The sequence below is a fragment of the Suillus subalutaceus genome (assembly GCF_016647625.1).
Source record: "Suillus subalutaceus strain FC151 chromosome Unknown DFJ58scaffold_117, whole genome shotgun sequence".
Taxonomy (NCBI): Eukaryota; Fungi; Basidiomycota; class Agaricomycetes; order Boletales; family Suillaceae; genus Suillus; species Suillus subalutaceus.
In genome coordinates this window covers 126669-142571 of record NW_024540366.1, presented here as the reverse complement: position 1 = coordinate 142571, position 15903 = coordinate 126669, and the positions used below count along the sequence as shown (strand labels likewise).

At 47.7% G+C, this 15903-nt stretch overlaps 3 protein-coding genes across 3 annotated transcripts; 1 reads left to right on the top strand and 2 right to left on the bottom strand.

Annotated features, from left to right (window-relative positions):
• Positions 1-4709: 4709 nt before the first annotated feature.
• On the top strand, positions 4710-6655 carry DFJ58DRAFT_732082 (uncharacterized protein; the record flags this gene model as incomplete). Its single annotated transcript, XM_041386132.1, has 4 exons — positions 4710-4905; positions 4956-5500; positions 5558-5791; positions 5828-6655. The coding sequence occupies 4 exons, from the start codon at positions 4710-4712 to the stop codon at positions 6653-6655; spliced, it is 1803 nt and encodes a 600-aa protein (XP_041239894.1).
• Positions 6656-7810: 1155 nt separating this feature from the next.
• DFJ58DRAFT_844712 (ABC transporter type 1, transmembrane domain-containing protein) lies at positions 7811-9663 on the bottom strand (the record flags this gene model as incomplete). The annotated part of the gene is made up of 8 exons (XM_041393100.1): positions 7811-8102; positions 8198-8289; positions 8345-8467; positions 8495-8818; positions 9033-9242; positions 9293-9361; positions 9418-9505; positions 9536-9663. The coding sequence occupies 8 exons, from the start codon at positions 9661-9663 to the stop codon at positions 7811-7813; spliced, it is 1326 nt and encodes a 441-aa protein (XP_041239893.1).
• A 3588-nt stretch (positions 9664-13251) lies between these two features.
• Positions 13252-15446, bottom strand: DFJ58DRAFT_855346 (uncharacterized protein; the record flags this gene model as incomplete). The annotated part of the gene is made up of 7 exons (XM_041393894.1): positions 15246-15446; positions 14559-15192; positions 14352-14449; positions 14062-14299; positions 13799-14010; positions 13676-13749; positions 13252-13622 (listed from the first exon to the last, which is right to left on the bottom strand). Exons 1-7 carry the CDS (start codon positions 15314-15316, stop codon positions 13252-13254), a joined length of 1698 nt encoding a protein of 565 aa, XP_041239892.1. The 5' UTR covers positions 15317-15446.
• Positions 15447-15903: the final 457 nt, after the last annotated feature.

Here is a 15903-nt window from a genome sequence, read left to right as displayed (position 1 = left end):
GCGACCTCTTCCATATCATCCATCTTCACATCTTCATTCACACAATGTATTAGTATCTCAAAGCTACTCACAAGGATCACGAAGCTGGCTGCGGACGGCGAGTAAAAACACGGTACGCGAGAAGCTGGGGAAATGCAAACGGTGTCTTGATTATATAGTACAACTGTAAATGTATATAGTACAAAGATAGTTGTTAAAACATTAACACTCATATATCTGTTCTAGCGAGACACGAGAGGAATCAAGGGGAGTAGGTCGTCATCGTTTCTACCAATGGATGCAAACAGTGTCTTAATTATATAGTACAACTGTAGATGTAAACACAAGAGTCTCGTGATACAGCGGGAGTATAAACCATGATAGAGTGGGGTGGGATGGGATATGAAGTGCGTCTTCTATGCCGATTTGAGATTTGAACTTAAGGCTGTGAATAAATATTGAAGAGTGTTACATTGTTATATCAAAGCAGACTCACCCAACATCTCGCCGACCTCATACTCCTGGTGACATGCACACTTCCACCTCGCACTTTGTGCCACAACGATCGAGCACAACTGTACAAGCAGGTCAAGTCCATGACTCGGATCGCGTGAACCGCTCGTCTTGACAGTGGATGGAAGCTTGACACTCTCGAAAATGTCGCGCTGGTGCTTCGGCCTGTTAGAAAACGGCTCACTGAGCATGTGACAGAAGCTTACCACAAGTCGATCTCCTTCTCTCTTTCAGGAACCGACGCTGGATGAAAAAAGACTATGCGCCATCTAAGTTGTGATCTTTCAGCGCATAAGAAGAAATGTTCAGATTGACAAAACTTGCCTGATGATAGTGGGAACAGCTGAACACAAGATGATCGCCCGGTTAAAGCGAGGGAAACTGAATGAGTGTTGAGTGTTGAGAGATTCAGCTCGTAAGAACATTCAGACAAGCGCAAGAAAAGACTTGCCTGATCACACTAAATAAGCCTTCTGAGATTTAGCACGTAAGAAGGAATGTTCAAACTGACAAAACTTGCCTGAAGCGGGGAAACAGCTGAACACGAGATAATTGCCCGGTTCAATTGAGGGAAGCTGAATGAGTATTGAGAGATTCAGACTCGCGCAAGAAAGATTGGACTCCGCAGGATGAAAAAGACTTATGTGTGATCCATTTAAAATCAGAAGGGCGCAAGAGGCATGTTCAGAATTTATGCAACTTTACCTGATCACAGTTGGAAACAGCTGAACAAGCGTTGTGTGGTCCAGCGCATAGGAAGAATATTCAGGCTTCCACGAGAAAGATTAGCTGATCATAGCGAGGGGGAGAGGATGATAATTCAAGTGAAGATGATGGATGTCACGCACGTTGAAGATCGATCAAGCAGGCTTTCCTCTGATTCCGAATGTGAGAGATAAATGTAAATAAATTGCATCGTACCGATAGAACAAGCGTACGAATTGCTAAAGAATATTCGTAAACGAGCAGGCCGACGCAGGGAAGTGGGGTATCATCCTGCTAGACTCGATCATCATCATGCGAAGACTCGATCCGCTGGATTTTATTGGGTCTTGTAGTTGAGGAGACGGTCTGCCGGTGGTTGCAGAGACCAGAGCACGGTTATTGTAGAACGAGGTTTGGTAGCGAGCGTCGTTAAGCGCGTGTCAATGCAGCCTGAAGAGCCTCGATTATGGACTGCGGTGGCTGGTTCGGAAATGCTGGGGGCGGAGTGGAGGGGGATGAAGTATGGGTTCTGGCGAGGGAGGATAATGCGCGGGTATGAAGGGCGACAACGGAATTCGACTTGACCAACACGAGTGACCCTTATGTGAGACTGCTAGAGAGGTGGGGCTCGTTATTGATGGGATGTATTGGGCATAGTCTGTGATGCTTTGGAGGGTATAAAAGTCAGGTATGTGGAAGATGACAGGTGAGGGCTCGGGGTTGGTTGTCAGATGTGATAGTAATTCTGGGGGCACGATGGTGGATATGCTGCATTTGCAACAAAATTGTGAGCCACGGTTCTTCAAAAGTAAATTAACACGAACTTTAAGGGATGTGTTTTAGAGGTCTTGATGGGCATGCTACAATGTGAATTGGAGGAGAGCGGGCTTGCACGGGTGTCAAGGTAGCCGAAACAAGGGTGTCGTTTGCAGGGAACAATATTGGGTCTTGTAGTTGAGGAGACGGTCTGCTGGTGGTTGCAAAGACCAGAACACGCATCGGGGAGCACTGCGGTGATGGGGCCAAAGCCATGCACTAAGGGACGGAAACACCACTCTTCCACTTGTTTACGGCTTCACATACTAGGTTAATCTGCAGAGGGTACTACGCTTAAGCACTGTTCTAGTCTAGTTTTCTTGAACAACGTTTTGAGAAGACGCACCAAACTTTGGTTCAAAGGTAACAATCATGATAACAGTCCTTCAAGCTTCAAGCTTGAAAACTTCATGGACCGTCGAGTTTGATCAATTCCGCAGTATAATCTGTATATATTGTCTGCTCATCGCAGTCAATTCATTGTGAGCTGGTGAAAAGAGCTGCAGCTGAGATTCTCACACCGTCATTCTATTCTTGTTATCGATTAAGTCCACATTGGCGTGGGCAAATATCGCTTACGTTGCAAAGCCTGTTGAACGTCTCCCGCTTCGCTTTCTCTTGGGAAATGGCATCAGTGAGTTTCCTTGACCGCCGGAAGTTCCAGCTTACTCATGGGAAGTTGCAGGATGTCACAGCCACCGTGACAGTCAGTACCAGTACTAGTACTACCAGTAGCGGGTATGACCTTGCACAAGGACAACCCAATATTTGTTTCTCTCCATGCTCATCCCCGCCTCCCATCACTCATCTCCATAACTTACGCAAAAGAGTAGGTTCCAGTCCATTTCCGCGGATAAATTCACTTCCGCGCTGAAAAAAATCCAATTGCAGATACAGTCATATTGGGGAGTAGACTACTATATTGGGTAGAAACAATACCGTACGGTGAGCGATAGAAAAGTTGTCATGGAATTGAATGAAGTACATACTATACATTTTGGAGATAAACAAGCAATTATATGTATGCGGCGCCTGAGAAACAATAATAACTGGCAATTTTGGACAATAGGTATTGTACATGTGTTGCATTTCGGGTTCACATACCTTGGCGCGCGGCAATATGTAATGATGTCATACAAAAGACTTCTTTCTGCTAAATTTGATTATGTCTTGTACTTGAGGAGACAGTCCGTCTGTGGTTGCAGATTCCGCTGAATTTGATTGTGTCTTGTACTTGAGGAGACAGTCTGTCCGTGGTTGCAGAGAGCAGGAAGGCCGCATTGGGGAGCACTGCGCAGCGGTGATGCGGGTAAACTATGGATGCAGCAAAGCCGTGCATTAAGGGATGGAAATGCCACTCTTCCACTTGGTTCACGGCTTCACACATACTAGGTTGGCATTTCTCGGGGTAATCTGCAGATTAATGATCACGGTGGGTATGCTCAAGCGCTGTTCTAGTCTAGAAGACGCACCAAACTTTGGTTCAAAGTTAACGATCATGATAACAATTTGTATATATTCGTCTGGTCCATCCATTGTGAGAGCTGGGATTCTCACACCATCGTTCTATTCTTGTTATCAATCAAGTCCACATTACCGTGGGCAAAAATTGCTTACGTTGCATCGCCTGTTGAAACGTTGGAACCTGCTTCGCTTTCTCCTTGCTCAGATTACCCTGGGGAAATGGCATTGGTGAGTTTCCAAAGCTTGACCAAAACAACTTGCTGATGGGAAGTTGCAGGATGTCACAGCCACAGCCACAGCCAGTAGCGGGTATGACATTGCACAAGGACAACCAAGCTCCCCATCACCGTCTCCCATCATCCCTCGCCATAACTTTCGCCAAAGAGTAAGTTCTAGCCCATTCACGCGGATAAATTCACTTCTGCGCTGAAAAATCCATCAATTGCAGATACGGTCACACTGGGGAGTAGACATGAATCACCATATGAAGCACAGAAATATTGATAGTGCTCTGAAAGCTGAGATTGGTTCTCTCTTGGTCCGCGACCTTCCTTGGTGCGATAATTGTCTTATTGATATTGCCGACGTATTTATTTCCCCTGCACAACGCGACACAATGATTCATCGCTGGACCAGACCGGGTGGTGCACTCGTGGAGAACAAAGGAGCATATGAATGGACAGCGATTTCGAAAGCTCCCCTGCCATTACAGCATAGCAATTGGTTGGAGCTGGTCGGCACCCCAGTCGATAAGACTTATGAGAGGCTTCTTAGCAACTTCTTCAATGAGGTATGTAAGTGATGCAGGCGCTGCTACTCACCGAAACCTTACCGTTGATTTTCAGGTCACAATTCTGAGTCGCGGGCATAAAAACCATTTCAAGAAGGGTGCCGCCATTCCCGTGGATGTTGGATTGCGCTTGTGGACGGCACACAGCAGGACTCTACTGGAAGTTAGCCGCAGCCCTGACATCATCTTGACTGCTTCCAATTCGGAGGCCAAGTGGTGCAATCTCATTTCGGTCATCGAAGTGAAGTGGAAAGACAGCCCCGATCTCTTGATGAGTGCCATCCTACAGCTCGGAGATAAGGCTACTTTTGTGTTCCACCACCAGCCTCATCGTCAATGGTTCCCTTGTCTCAGCTGATGCGGAACGAACCTTTGTATGTCTGTGTTCACGCGCGGCGGAAGCCTTCACTCCAAAGCGCTTGACATAAGTTCAGATCCCAAAATGTTTTCCAAGGTCATGAACTACTTTACGGAGGCAGAACTTTCGTGGTTGGGATACGACATTCATATTTTCTGGTTCCTCCCCGCCGCGGTCCAGGTTTGGGATGATAAGCAGTATTGGCAGAATGAAGAGGAAAACGGAGCGGCATGCGATGACTCGGAGTTCCATCTAGTTGGCCACCTTCACCGATCGATAGGTATGTCTTATTGCATCACCGAATATTGTATTCCCTTGATGAGCAGTTAGGCCTACATGGCAAAGGCACGCGCGTCTTTGCCGTCGAGAGTGCCCTCGATCAAAAACCTCTTGTAATCAAGGACTGCTGGGATCCAACAGCGACAGTGAGCGATCACATAATACACACGAAACTCCAAGATCCTTTGCGGGACTCTCTTGTTGTCTGCTCGCTCAATGACGAGTGGGTTTTCATCGGAAAGGAAGATCCTGGTGATTGTTTGGATAGAGAGTGTGCCCAGAGGCTGGATGGAGTCTACTGCCACATTGGCAGCCGTTGTTGGGACAATATCAAGTCCCTTCCAGGAATAACTATCATGCAAGACCACATGCGTCCCTCCATTGGCCTGTTCTCCAAATCTCTAGTGCTGCAGTCGGTCACTTCCATATGTGCTGCTATGATGACATCGCAGGACCTGGCTAATGTTCTCAACGACTCACAAGAAAAATCACAACTAGAGGAAAGACATCGATCCCGCACATCTTTTACTACCTGCGGAGTCAACATCTTGTGGTTCGGAACTGCACGCGAAATGTTCCACAGCATCATAGGCACCGTGACCAGTGAGATTGAATATTTTTCTACATATTTCTATCTCTAACGTTTATTTTAGGTCATCAGTAACGCTTATAAATGTTGCGATGTGTTGCATTGCGATGTCAGCGATGGTAATACGATGTTCCTGGTAGAAGCGATCTCCGCCGAGTCCACTGTCCCTCCGCGTCCTGAAGGGGCAGAAAAAGAGTGGACCCCCATGAGAAACGGGATGGCATCTGATTGGGGGTCTGCCATAGACTGTTTGGAACTTGGGGCAGTCCCCGCCACGCACCATAAGTCACTTTCTTGTGTATCACGCAACATCCAATACTGATATGACGGAAAGGGGACACTTCCCTTTGAGTCCAACGCCTCCATGCTGAATTCAGAACTCGAGTTCTATCACGACCTTGAATCTTATTTTTGGTTGGCCTACCTCATTACTTGCAATTGCGCAGGTCCCTTCAACATGTGTCGTGACTGGGACGGGGAACTCGAACGTTTTTCTGCGAACAAATCCATTACGCCTTCGTTCATCAATCACTTAGCTGAGGTCAAAATGTATGGGAAGGTCTTTGATGTCGACCGTCCTGCTTCCCCCCTTGCCAACCAAAGTGTCAGCCCCGTGTACTATCCGTGGGTCCGTCCTGGAGTGCACTCGCTTTCACTGTTAGACATTGTCCAGCAGAGGAATAGTATGACTGACGTCGACTTCACCAACCTCATGACACCATATTTTATTCGTCATGAAATCGTACGAGACGGGATGCTCGAGTTGCGCAGTCTCTTCTTGGGTTCTAAGAAGCTGTGTCCCGATGGCTTTGTGCGCCGCGACCACGCCCCGCCGACTACGCACGAACGAGTGCTTTCGATACTACGCCGCATCCGCGACGGCATCGACGCTGCTGAAGATCAATACCCCCAAGACCAGGAACTTGAATATGCTCGGGTTCGTTATCAGCGCTATCTCAAAACGGGCAATCGCATGCTGTTACTGGTGGATGAAGATGATTCCGAAGGGTGTATTGAGAGCAAGAGAAAGGCTGCCCAAAGTGAAGCCCTAGTTCCTCGAGCCACCAAGCGTGCGAGGGGACTAGGCGCCAGTGAAGCAGGTTTTGGTGCCCCAGTTCGTGTCACACACGGAAGACGGACTAGCGGCAAAACCAAAAAGTGAAATCAAAGCAACTGCTCAGCCTGCTTTTCACTCCGTTTATCTCATCATCGGCCGTTTTCATACCATCAGCTTGCTTTTGTTGTTGTTGTCTCTTACTATAGTTGTATACTGACTTGCAAGTGTCTCACTACGTTTGTTCATTGTCACGCGTTTTTGTATCCTTAACTCCTCATTGAATGACAGGGCGACTATGGCATTAAGTTTGTATTGATCGCGGACAGCCGCACTTATAACCCCAGACTTCTGGATCAAGTATTGGTGAATTTTGAAGGCGCCAGAAAATATATACTTGCTTTGGCATCAACTTTGAAGCACAGATTGATTCCAAAAATCCCTCAGGAAATACGAATTCGATCATCTTGGCACAAACCCGCGGTACCAGGTGTGACATAGCTTGATAGCGCAAGGAGAGTAGTGGCCAAAACAGCCAACCTCAAAGCTCAACAAGAGCCATCGGTTCGTCATCCAGAAATTGTACCACATCTATCATGGTGAAGGATCTTCAACTCAGCTGAGGGTGCAGCTGATATAATTGTTGAAGGGAGGAAAATATGAGTGCGATATGTTCGTCCCTTAGGGGAAGCGGAGAAAGCAAATATCCACTGGTCAACTCTAGGGGGAATGCGCAAAGCGCGTGATAAGGCGAAAGCGCGGGAACAAAGGCGCTATAGGCGCGCGAAGCGCGGGAAAGTCGCGCGTCGAAAAGCGGAACTGGGTGAAAGCGGTATGCGAGCGATAGTGAGATGTTAAGACGTGTACTGAGATGCTGATAAGACAACTGATGCGGATATGGCCACTAGAGCTAACTGCTACTAGGGCTTGCGATGATTTATTCAAAACATAATAAAAACTCGGAGATGGTGACTGTCTATGATGATGGTGGTCCCTGGTAATGTGTGTTGTGTAAAGTAAAAAAATGTGTAATGAAAAATGTGTACCAAGTGAAAATAAACATGGTACGATGTTGAAATAAATGATAAATGGAGAAATGCATACCTGGGAACTTGGTTGGACATGGGAAAACACAGTGGGAAGTCAGGCGCCCTATAGCGCTTAGGCGCGGGAAAATTCGCCTAAAGCGCGCGCAAGTCGCGCAAGTGTCGCCTATGTCGCGGAAGTGTTGCCTAAGTCGCGCGCGTTGCGCGAACGTCGCGTTTATCGCGCAAGTGTCGTGTTACATGCATGATACTGTAGACTCGACCTATGTTGCAATATGTGCCATTGTGAGGCTACCCAGGATCGAGTCTCTACAACGGCAACCGTCAGTGCCATCGAACAGTAAGTCAAGACCGAATTTGAGCCTATCTTGGTAGTGACGTCGACCTTGTCGTGTAGGTCGTCCAAAAAGCGCCGTTCAGCAGAGAAAGCCCGAACCGTAACAATACCTTCGAGCAACTCGCCAAAGCCAGAGAAGATAGGCGACCGAGAGGACTGCGGTAGAAGAAACCTATGACCACAGCAGGGATAAGGAAGATCGGGAAGAAAAAACTAGGAAGTCAATGTATAAGCACATTATTTGTCGAGACGCGAGCAGTGACTTACACGACGGTGATAATGGCAGCCGCAAATGTCGCCAATGAAGGGTTGACAGCTGATAGCGAGCTCGCGAGATTGGTGTCGATGGTTTCAATATCCTAGAGACCACCATACGTGAGCTGACAATCCAAAACTACAGTGCTCTAAACTCACCTTTCCGAACCTATTGAGCATGCGGCCAGCCGGAGTGACATCATGCCAGCGCATCGTGGCGCACACGACACCCGTCAAGAGCTTACGGAAAATAGACCTCGACGCTTTCAAGGCTCCGTTGTACTGAATAGCAGTTTATAACACACTGACTGTCGCGGTGGCGAACCCGATCAGCGCATAAACACCAACGTAGAATAGCGGGTGTTCATGAGCGTCAGGCAGCGCGGTGAGGCTGAAGCCAGAGGTGTTAACGTGGAGGTAGCTGTTCGAGTAGTGTTGAAGGTCATGGTAGGGCACGTAGCCGTTCATCAGAGCCTCACTCTCGGTAAATGCAGAGGACGCCATGATGTATGGAGTTGTCTCGGCACCACCGCCGTATGCTTGACCCCATTCGTAGAACAAATATAAAATGCCGCCGATAATGAAAAAGAGAGTAATATGGACTAACCCGAACCCAGAGCTTCTCAATAACTCCTAAGCTCTGTGAACAAGCAATTAGAATCCCAAGCATGAACCACGTCCATTACGACCTGCCCGTGGTCAGCAAATGCAACACCTGAAATGTGACAAGACCCTTATGATGCCTTCAGGTATGCATTGTAAATCGACCACTTGACGCCTCCAGCCTCCCAGTGCTCATCCTTGATAACTTTCATGGCTTTTTGTTTGATTCGACAGCCGTGTCCACCTCAGCGTTGCCCTCCTGCGCTTCGATGGGGGTCTCGGTGGCCGCTACAGCCTCCTCTTCCTTGACTTCCGCAGTAGAATCCTGCGCAATGTGATCCAGAACACCCTGCGCACAGAGATCCTTGACAGCACCCTTGGTATCGATGCGACCATCCAGCATGCGGTAGTAAGTGCCAGGGAGCATGAGCTCTACGTGGTGAGTGACCAAGATCTATGAGTGGATTCAGTACCGCGTTGTATCATTGAGAACGACAGACATACCACCGTACGGTTTGCCATCAACGGCCCGCGGAAAAGTCTCTCGTACAAGAATCGGGCAGTATGACTGTCCTATTCGCAATATAAGTACGAGGGCAGCATATGAACAGACAGATAGTAAAACTCACCACAGCACTCAATGGATCATCCAACAGGACATATTTCGTGCGAGCATACACGGCACGAGCAAGTGCAACACTGAAGACCATGAGCATCCTGAACGAAGATATAAAATGCATGCCTCACCGAGCTTTTTGGTCACCTGATAAACTAACACCCCTAGAGTCAATCTCAGTATCATCTCCGTCCTCCAAGATATCCAAGTCCAGCCGCAGCGCACAGCACTCGACGACATCATTATACCTCTCGTACATATATATGATTCGCAGATAGACAATCCGTCAAACCTACTCAAGCATAGTGTTCAACAAGGCAGAGTATTGACCCCTTGAATCTTCGAGATCACAGATGCGCCAGGAATGACCGGTGACCTGTTGGCATTTGTATGGTCAGAATGTCATAGCTCAAAACATAAAAATTACCATTAAGCTTTTTGCCTTCGTTTTCGCCAAGGTGAGTGTTTTTTTGGCATTCGCCCTCACCTTGCCTACGATCACGAGAGCAGGTTACAATCGTACCAAAGCAGAAATAACAACAGACTCACTCGAACTCATCAGACCTGCGCATTCTGTTTCTTCACATCATGGGGCTCATCGCAAGGAGGACATTGTCCTTCATCGAGGACACGAGCCAAATGACAGGGCAACTTTGTGAGAAAAACCCTGAATATACATTAGGGAAAGACTTGCCTGGTCACACTGAATGACTCTTGAGAACGTCAAGATGATCGCCCGATTACAGCGAGAGTGAAGGAGCAATATGAGATTCAGCGCGTAAGAAGGAATGTTCAACTGACAAAACTTGCCTGATAACAGCGGGAAAACAGCTGAACACGAGATGAATGCCCAGTTAAATCGAGGGAAGCTGAATGAGTGTTGAGAGATTCAGACTCGCGCAAGAAAGATTGGACTCCGCAGGATGAAAAAGACTTATGTGCAATCTATTAACAATCAGAAGGGCGCAAGAGGCATGTTCAGAATTTATGCAACCTTGCCTGATCACAGTTGGAAACAGCTGAACAAGCATTGTGTGGTCCAGCGCACAGAAAGAATATTCAGGCTTCCACGAGAAAGATTAGCTGATCATAGCGAGGGGGAAAAGATGATAATTCAAGTGAAGATGATGGATGTCACGCACGTTGAAGATCGATCAAGCAGGCTTTCCTCTGATTCCGAATGTGAGAGATAAATGTAAATAAATTGCATCGTACCGATAGAACAAGCGTACGAATTGCTAAAGAATATTCGTAAACGAGCAGGCCGACGCAGGGAAGTGGGGTATCATCACGCGAGCTCGATTCCATTGTCATCCAACTCTACGTAGAATTAGAAGTGGGAAATTGTGGAAGGGGCGGGGGCACCCACCGATGTTAATTACGAAGAAAGGTAGATCGCGTCTTGAGAGGGCGACAGTTCTCAAGCACCTCTGGACGCTGAAGAGCGACCAAAAGGACGAGGACCTCCCAGCCTGCTTCCATGCGGAGAAGGGTCTTTTTGGTGGCCACGGCGAGATCGACTGCAAGACGTGCATTAGCAACATACGGAATCATCACTTGAACCTCAGCCCCTTTGCAACAGACCCCTTCATTGGCGACTCAGGCTGCAGTGGGCGCAACGGCAAGGCTTTTGAGCGTTTTAAGGAATGAAGGGGTCCCACGATTAAGGAGGTATTGATCGAGGTTGTTGCGGAGGTCGGCGCTTTTTAATGTAGCGTAGATGAGGGTCAGGAAGGATGATAGACATAGGGAATGCGCTGAGGATGCATCGCAGAGAAATGGCATCGCAGAGACTAAAGTAGTATTTGTTAAGTAACTCTGGGAAATCATGAAGGACGAGGAGTCGGAGGGAGCCAAAGGGCGAATCTCACCTCGCGGTTTTCGGATAGTAGGCATGAAGAGTCGATGTGAAACGAGGCAGAGAGAAATAAGCTAAGCCTAGGTATTCTGCGGGGCTGCGGTCAGTGTCACATGAAGCACGTCTATGGAGTGACAACGCAGCTTCTGGAGCACATTAAGTTGTATTTTTGAAGCCGACGTGCGTCGCAAGAGATACGCAAAATATATGGGCTGGCAGTTTCTTTTGTTTTGCTTATGTATCCTAGTAGGAGAATGAAGTGGGCGACTGAACAATTAGGTTACATAAAAGAAACACAATCACAAACCACATCAAGACTTATCTTAATCTCGCGGAACGGCATGGTGTTCGCCAATGATTCTATGCAGGCCGGACCCATTTGCACTGAATTGGAAAGGCTTCCAGTCGACACATACAACAATCGATGGGCAATGGGCAGGCAATGGGTGGGCGATGGGTGGGCGATTTATTTAATCTGTGGACAAAACTTAAAGTTTTGTCATCACATTTTGTCTGTGGTGTAAACTTTAAATTTCAAGAGGCGCTTAAATTGCGCACACAACTTGAAATATTAGCAACCATATGGTCATAACCCAAACTACTAGTTTTGTTCGTCGTATTACACGAGAGTTAAACTTCAAATTTAAGCACACACATAAAATATGATTATATTTCTAATTGTCATTGACGTATAGTCGGTGGGAACATGGTTGCAGATACTTGATATTTTGCATTCCACACAAAACACCGCCAACATTTAAAGAAGTTATATGTCCCTCTTTATGTTAGTTTAAATTTTAAATTTATCTTAACATTCAGTACCACATAAAAACCTCTCCTAAACATTGATAACCCCGATGTGAATGCATAATGGTCCCACAGGCTTATGCATTATGGTTCAATTTCTCACTGGCCCACGGTGGGACATTCCGAAGTCGATGCATTATGAGATTTATGCATTATGAGACAATGCATTATGAGATAGTGTACTGTATTAAATAATGTCCGTGTCAGTTAGGGTTTATTTGGAACATGCGCACACACTGTTGAGTACCACCCAACTCCGTGGCAATGTCCTTTGCAGGTCACTCTCCCCCCGAGTTTGACGCGTGTGATCACCTGCTGAATTGACTTCCCTCAACTGCTGAGTCTGATCTGCCTGTCGGCGGCATTCCTTATGGCAGGTTAGAGATATCAGCATCGGGAAGCCCGAGTTCTGATCACCTTACCTCTGCAGAGCCTGCACCATCGTGTGCTCGGTGCTCCTCCGTCGATATGATTGCAGAGGCCTTCCCAGTCCCAGATGCTTGTGGCTGACTTGTCCCATCGTCTACAGAACGAGACGCCTGTGGGGTGGAATGAGATGTCCGAGAGGCAGAACGACGGGCGGGCGGGCGAGTCCCAGGTTCTGACAGATCCAGTCCAGCCTCGATATCCTCGTTGGTGTCATGCGTCGAATCGGAGGTTGGGGCTTCTGCGAGTGGAGTGGGCAGGTGGGTCTCAGATAGCTCGGGTGCACCTGACTTTTTGGCAGGGTCAGGGTGCGTCATGGAGGCGAAAGATGAGATATGAAAGGAGACATCCCGTGTCAGCTCGCAAAATATAGCAGTTTGAATTCCAATTCATCTTCGGTGTGTTGCCGACCGGCATAGGTGATGCTGACACTGGCAATAATGGTGCACAAAGGTTAGTCGATGATCTCTCAAGTGGGAATTACCACTTACAAATAAGATTCTCCAAATTCAGCTGCGAAAATAATGCCTGGTCGCTAGTCACCATGCATGCGAGGCGCAGGTCGGAGGAGCAGGCAGACGAAATTGTATTCAAACAGCAGCAAGCTCGTCTTCGTACAAACTCTAAAAAATTTCAAAAGTAGTGAACATACATTATAGATCACGCACAAGTAGTCTAAGATCAAAATATTAAATTATCAACGTCTCATTAGGACCGCCGATTTCCTGCTTCTTTGGCCCTCATTCTATAATCACTTCAGGGGGGAGTCGCAGTGTATACACCAATACCTCCAGGTAGGAAGTTCAGGCCGGTAGCGTTGGTATTCTGCTCGACAGAGAGCAAACGCTGTACCTGCGTGGTCGAGTTGGTGATCGCGCCCAATCCAACATCCGCCCACGGCACGTAGACTATCGCGTCAGCCAAGTTGGCAACGATGAGCAAGTATGCAGTGCCGTTGTGCCAGAGACCGGCATCCACACCTAGATGGTCGTACTTGGTAAATGTGACATTGGAGTTGACGATGAATGGTTGAACAACGTCTGTGATGAGAACAGTGAGGTTAGTCGCTGTCCCCTCAATTGTCGTAACATTGCCGGTTGTGGTCGGGTATTGGTAGGACTTGGAACCTGGTGACGTAAGTCAGTTTTTATTCCTTATGCGGGTTATCAGCATGACTTGCCTACAGCACCATGGATGAGGGAAGTGAATCCCATAGCAGCCCATTGCTGCCCAGTGGGAGTGGTGTTCCAGTATCTGCAATGAGAGTCAAGATGGATCGCATCAGGGGTTCAAGGCGACTTACGCTCCACTGCCGAATGCCTGGGGCGTGGTCCACACAGACTTGGTGCGGTCAAAGCCCAAAATGTTGAGCCTATCTTTGTAGGTCTGGACACGGGACCTGATGTCGTACACGTCACCCTTGCAGTTGTCGCAACCACAGTGACCAAAGTCCTCATTACACACTGTGTGCCATACTGGAGAATATGTGGCATTAATACCAATAGGATAAGTGTCCTACACCAGAGATTAGGTACACGAGCAACGGAAATGTTATGAATGGCTCACCTGGAGGACAATATCGGCTCCCCCGACGTAAGGCGAGAAGTTGTAGTCCTCGCAATTCAGAACAATAGAGACAGGGTGGTATCCGTCTAGCTGATATATCAAGTCATATGTCGACTCCGCTGCACCTAGGGGATCGGAGTTGCCATCGGGCTCGTGGGCGGTTTCCCAGTTCAATAGGTTGGGGATCGAGGCGTAAGCCTCCACTTGTTGAGCGACAGAAGTCAAGTTTTGGTAGCTCCTGAATAGAGGATATCAATGGCCATACGATGAGGTAGCGAAGTCTGACATACGATCGCATATCATAAACAATGTACATGCCGTCACTGCTGGTCTTGTTGACGACTTGTTCGAAGATAGTAAGGTTGGTATAAGGAGGAATTGGGTGAATCTATGGCATAGATGTTCAGTGCGGGATATATCAGATATTCGCAAGACATACAGTATTGAACCTGGAAAAGATTTGAGTGAATTCGCAGGAGGTGATAGAAATGTAAAACGAACCCGTCGTCTTTAAGTTGATCGATCATGGTCAAATTTGTTGCCAGATACTCGTCAAAATTTACGTAGAAACCTTGAGGGAAGAAGGGCGCAAATGCTCCACCCTTGCCATTTGCGGGCCTCACCCAGAGTGCGCCAGTGCGCAAGTCAGTCTTGGTGACGGAAGCGTTTGTGTTAGGGAGATACAAAAGGGATGCGCTAGTCTTGAAATTCTGGGACTTCGAAGAGGCAGAGGAAGTGTATGTAGCGGAGCAGCCGACATTGTATGCAGCCTTCTGAGGCTGGAGTGCGCTGATATTTACAGGAATTTGAAAGTCGGTGGCGTTAAGAGGGACGTTTGTGGTGATCTTTACGGAGCCCACGTCGATTGTGACACTAACGGTTCCCAGGCTAGTGGAGCTGGCAGAAGAGCTGGAGGTAGAAGGAAGTAAGATGGGCTCAGCACCGGCGATCCAGTCGTAAACGATTGGTGTATCGACTATAAATGCTGCGCTACTCGCATCCTCCTGGAGGTATGGACGGAAGACAGGGGCACAGCGGAAGGACAGAAGGGGTTCAGTACTCTGAGTAGGCAATAAAAACTGTCCGCCAGGAGGCACCACAGACTGATTTGACATATAATTCTTTCCGCACCTGGAAAGATTTAAGAGTGAGCAGACTATGTGGAGGATCAAGATGGTACGTACCATGTCTGAGCGAGCGAACCTCGAAGCAGGCTGGCGGCAAGTAAAGCTGCGAAACTTTTGTTGTATTTCATTTTATTATCCCCGAATCCTCAAGAGGGAAGGGGTTATCGGTGGGGAGCTGTCTGGGGATTTGAGTTCTTGCCAGCTCACAGTTTATATAGGTTCGAGTACGGCTGTTCGTTCAACTCTACTAAGCCCGACAAAGGTAATCAGGATTGTGCTGTGCTGTGCAATAGCGCTCTGCTAATGATCGCCTATGATGAGTCAGGACGGATTTGGTTTGCCAGAACAGGCTAAAGCTCCACGGCTGTGGCTCACCTACGAGGGCGATTCGTTGCCAACAGTTAAGGCGGCCCAGCCCAGCCGCTGCCAGTGCTGGACTCATTTGGTAATAGATGGCAATATGTAGGTATCAATTGCATCGCTTTTTAGTCGTTGTAATTTGTAAAGAGCGCAGGGTATATATAAAAGTCTATCAAAGGGCTTCTCCCAGTTAGTGTTGAACGTTAACGTTGAAGCTTGAAGCACTCACCAATAGCTGAATTAGAATATCATGGTAGTGAATATACATATGAAGCACGTAGCCCAAGTCCGAGCTTGACGCAACGCTATGCAACGGTCGTAACCGCCCGCTTAAAAACATGCATGGCATGTCAGA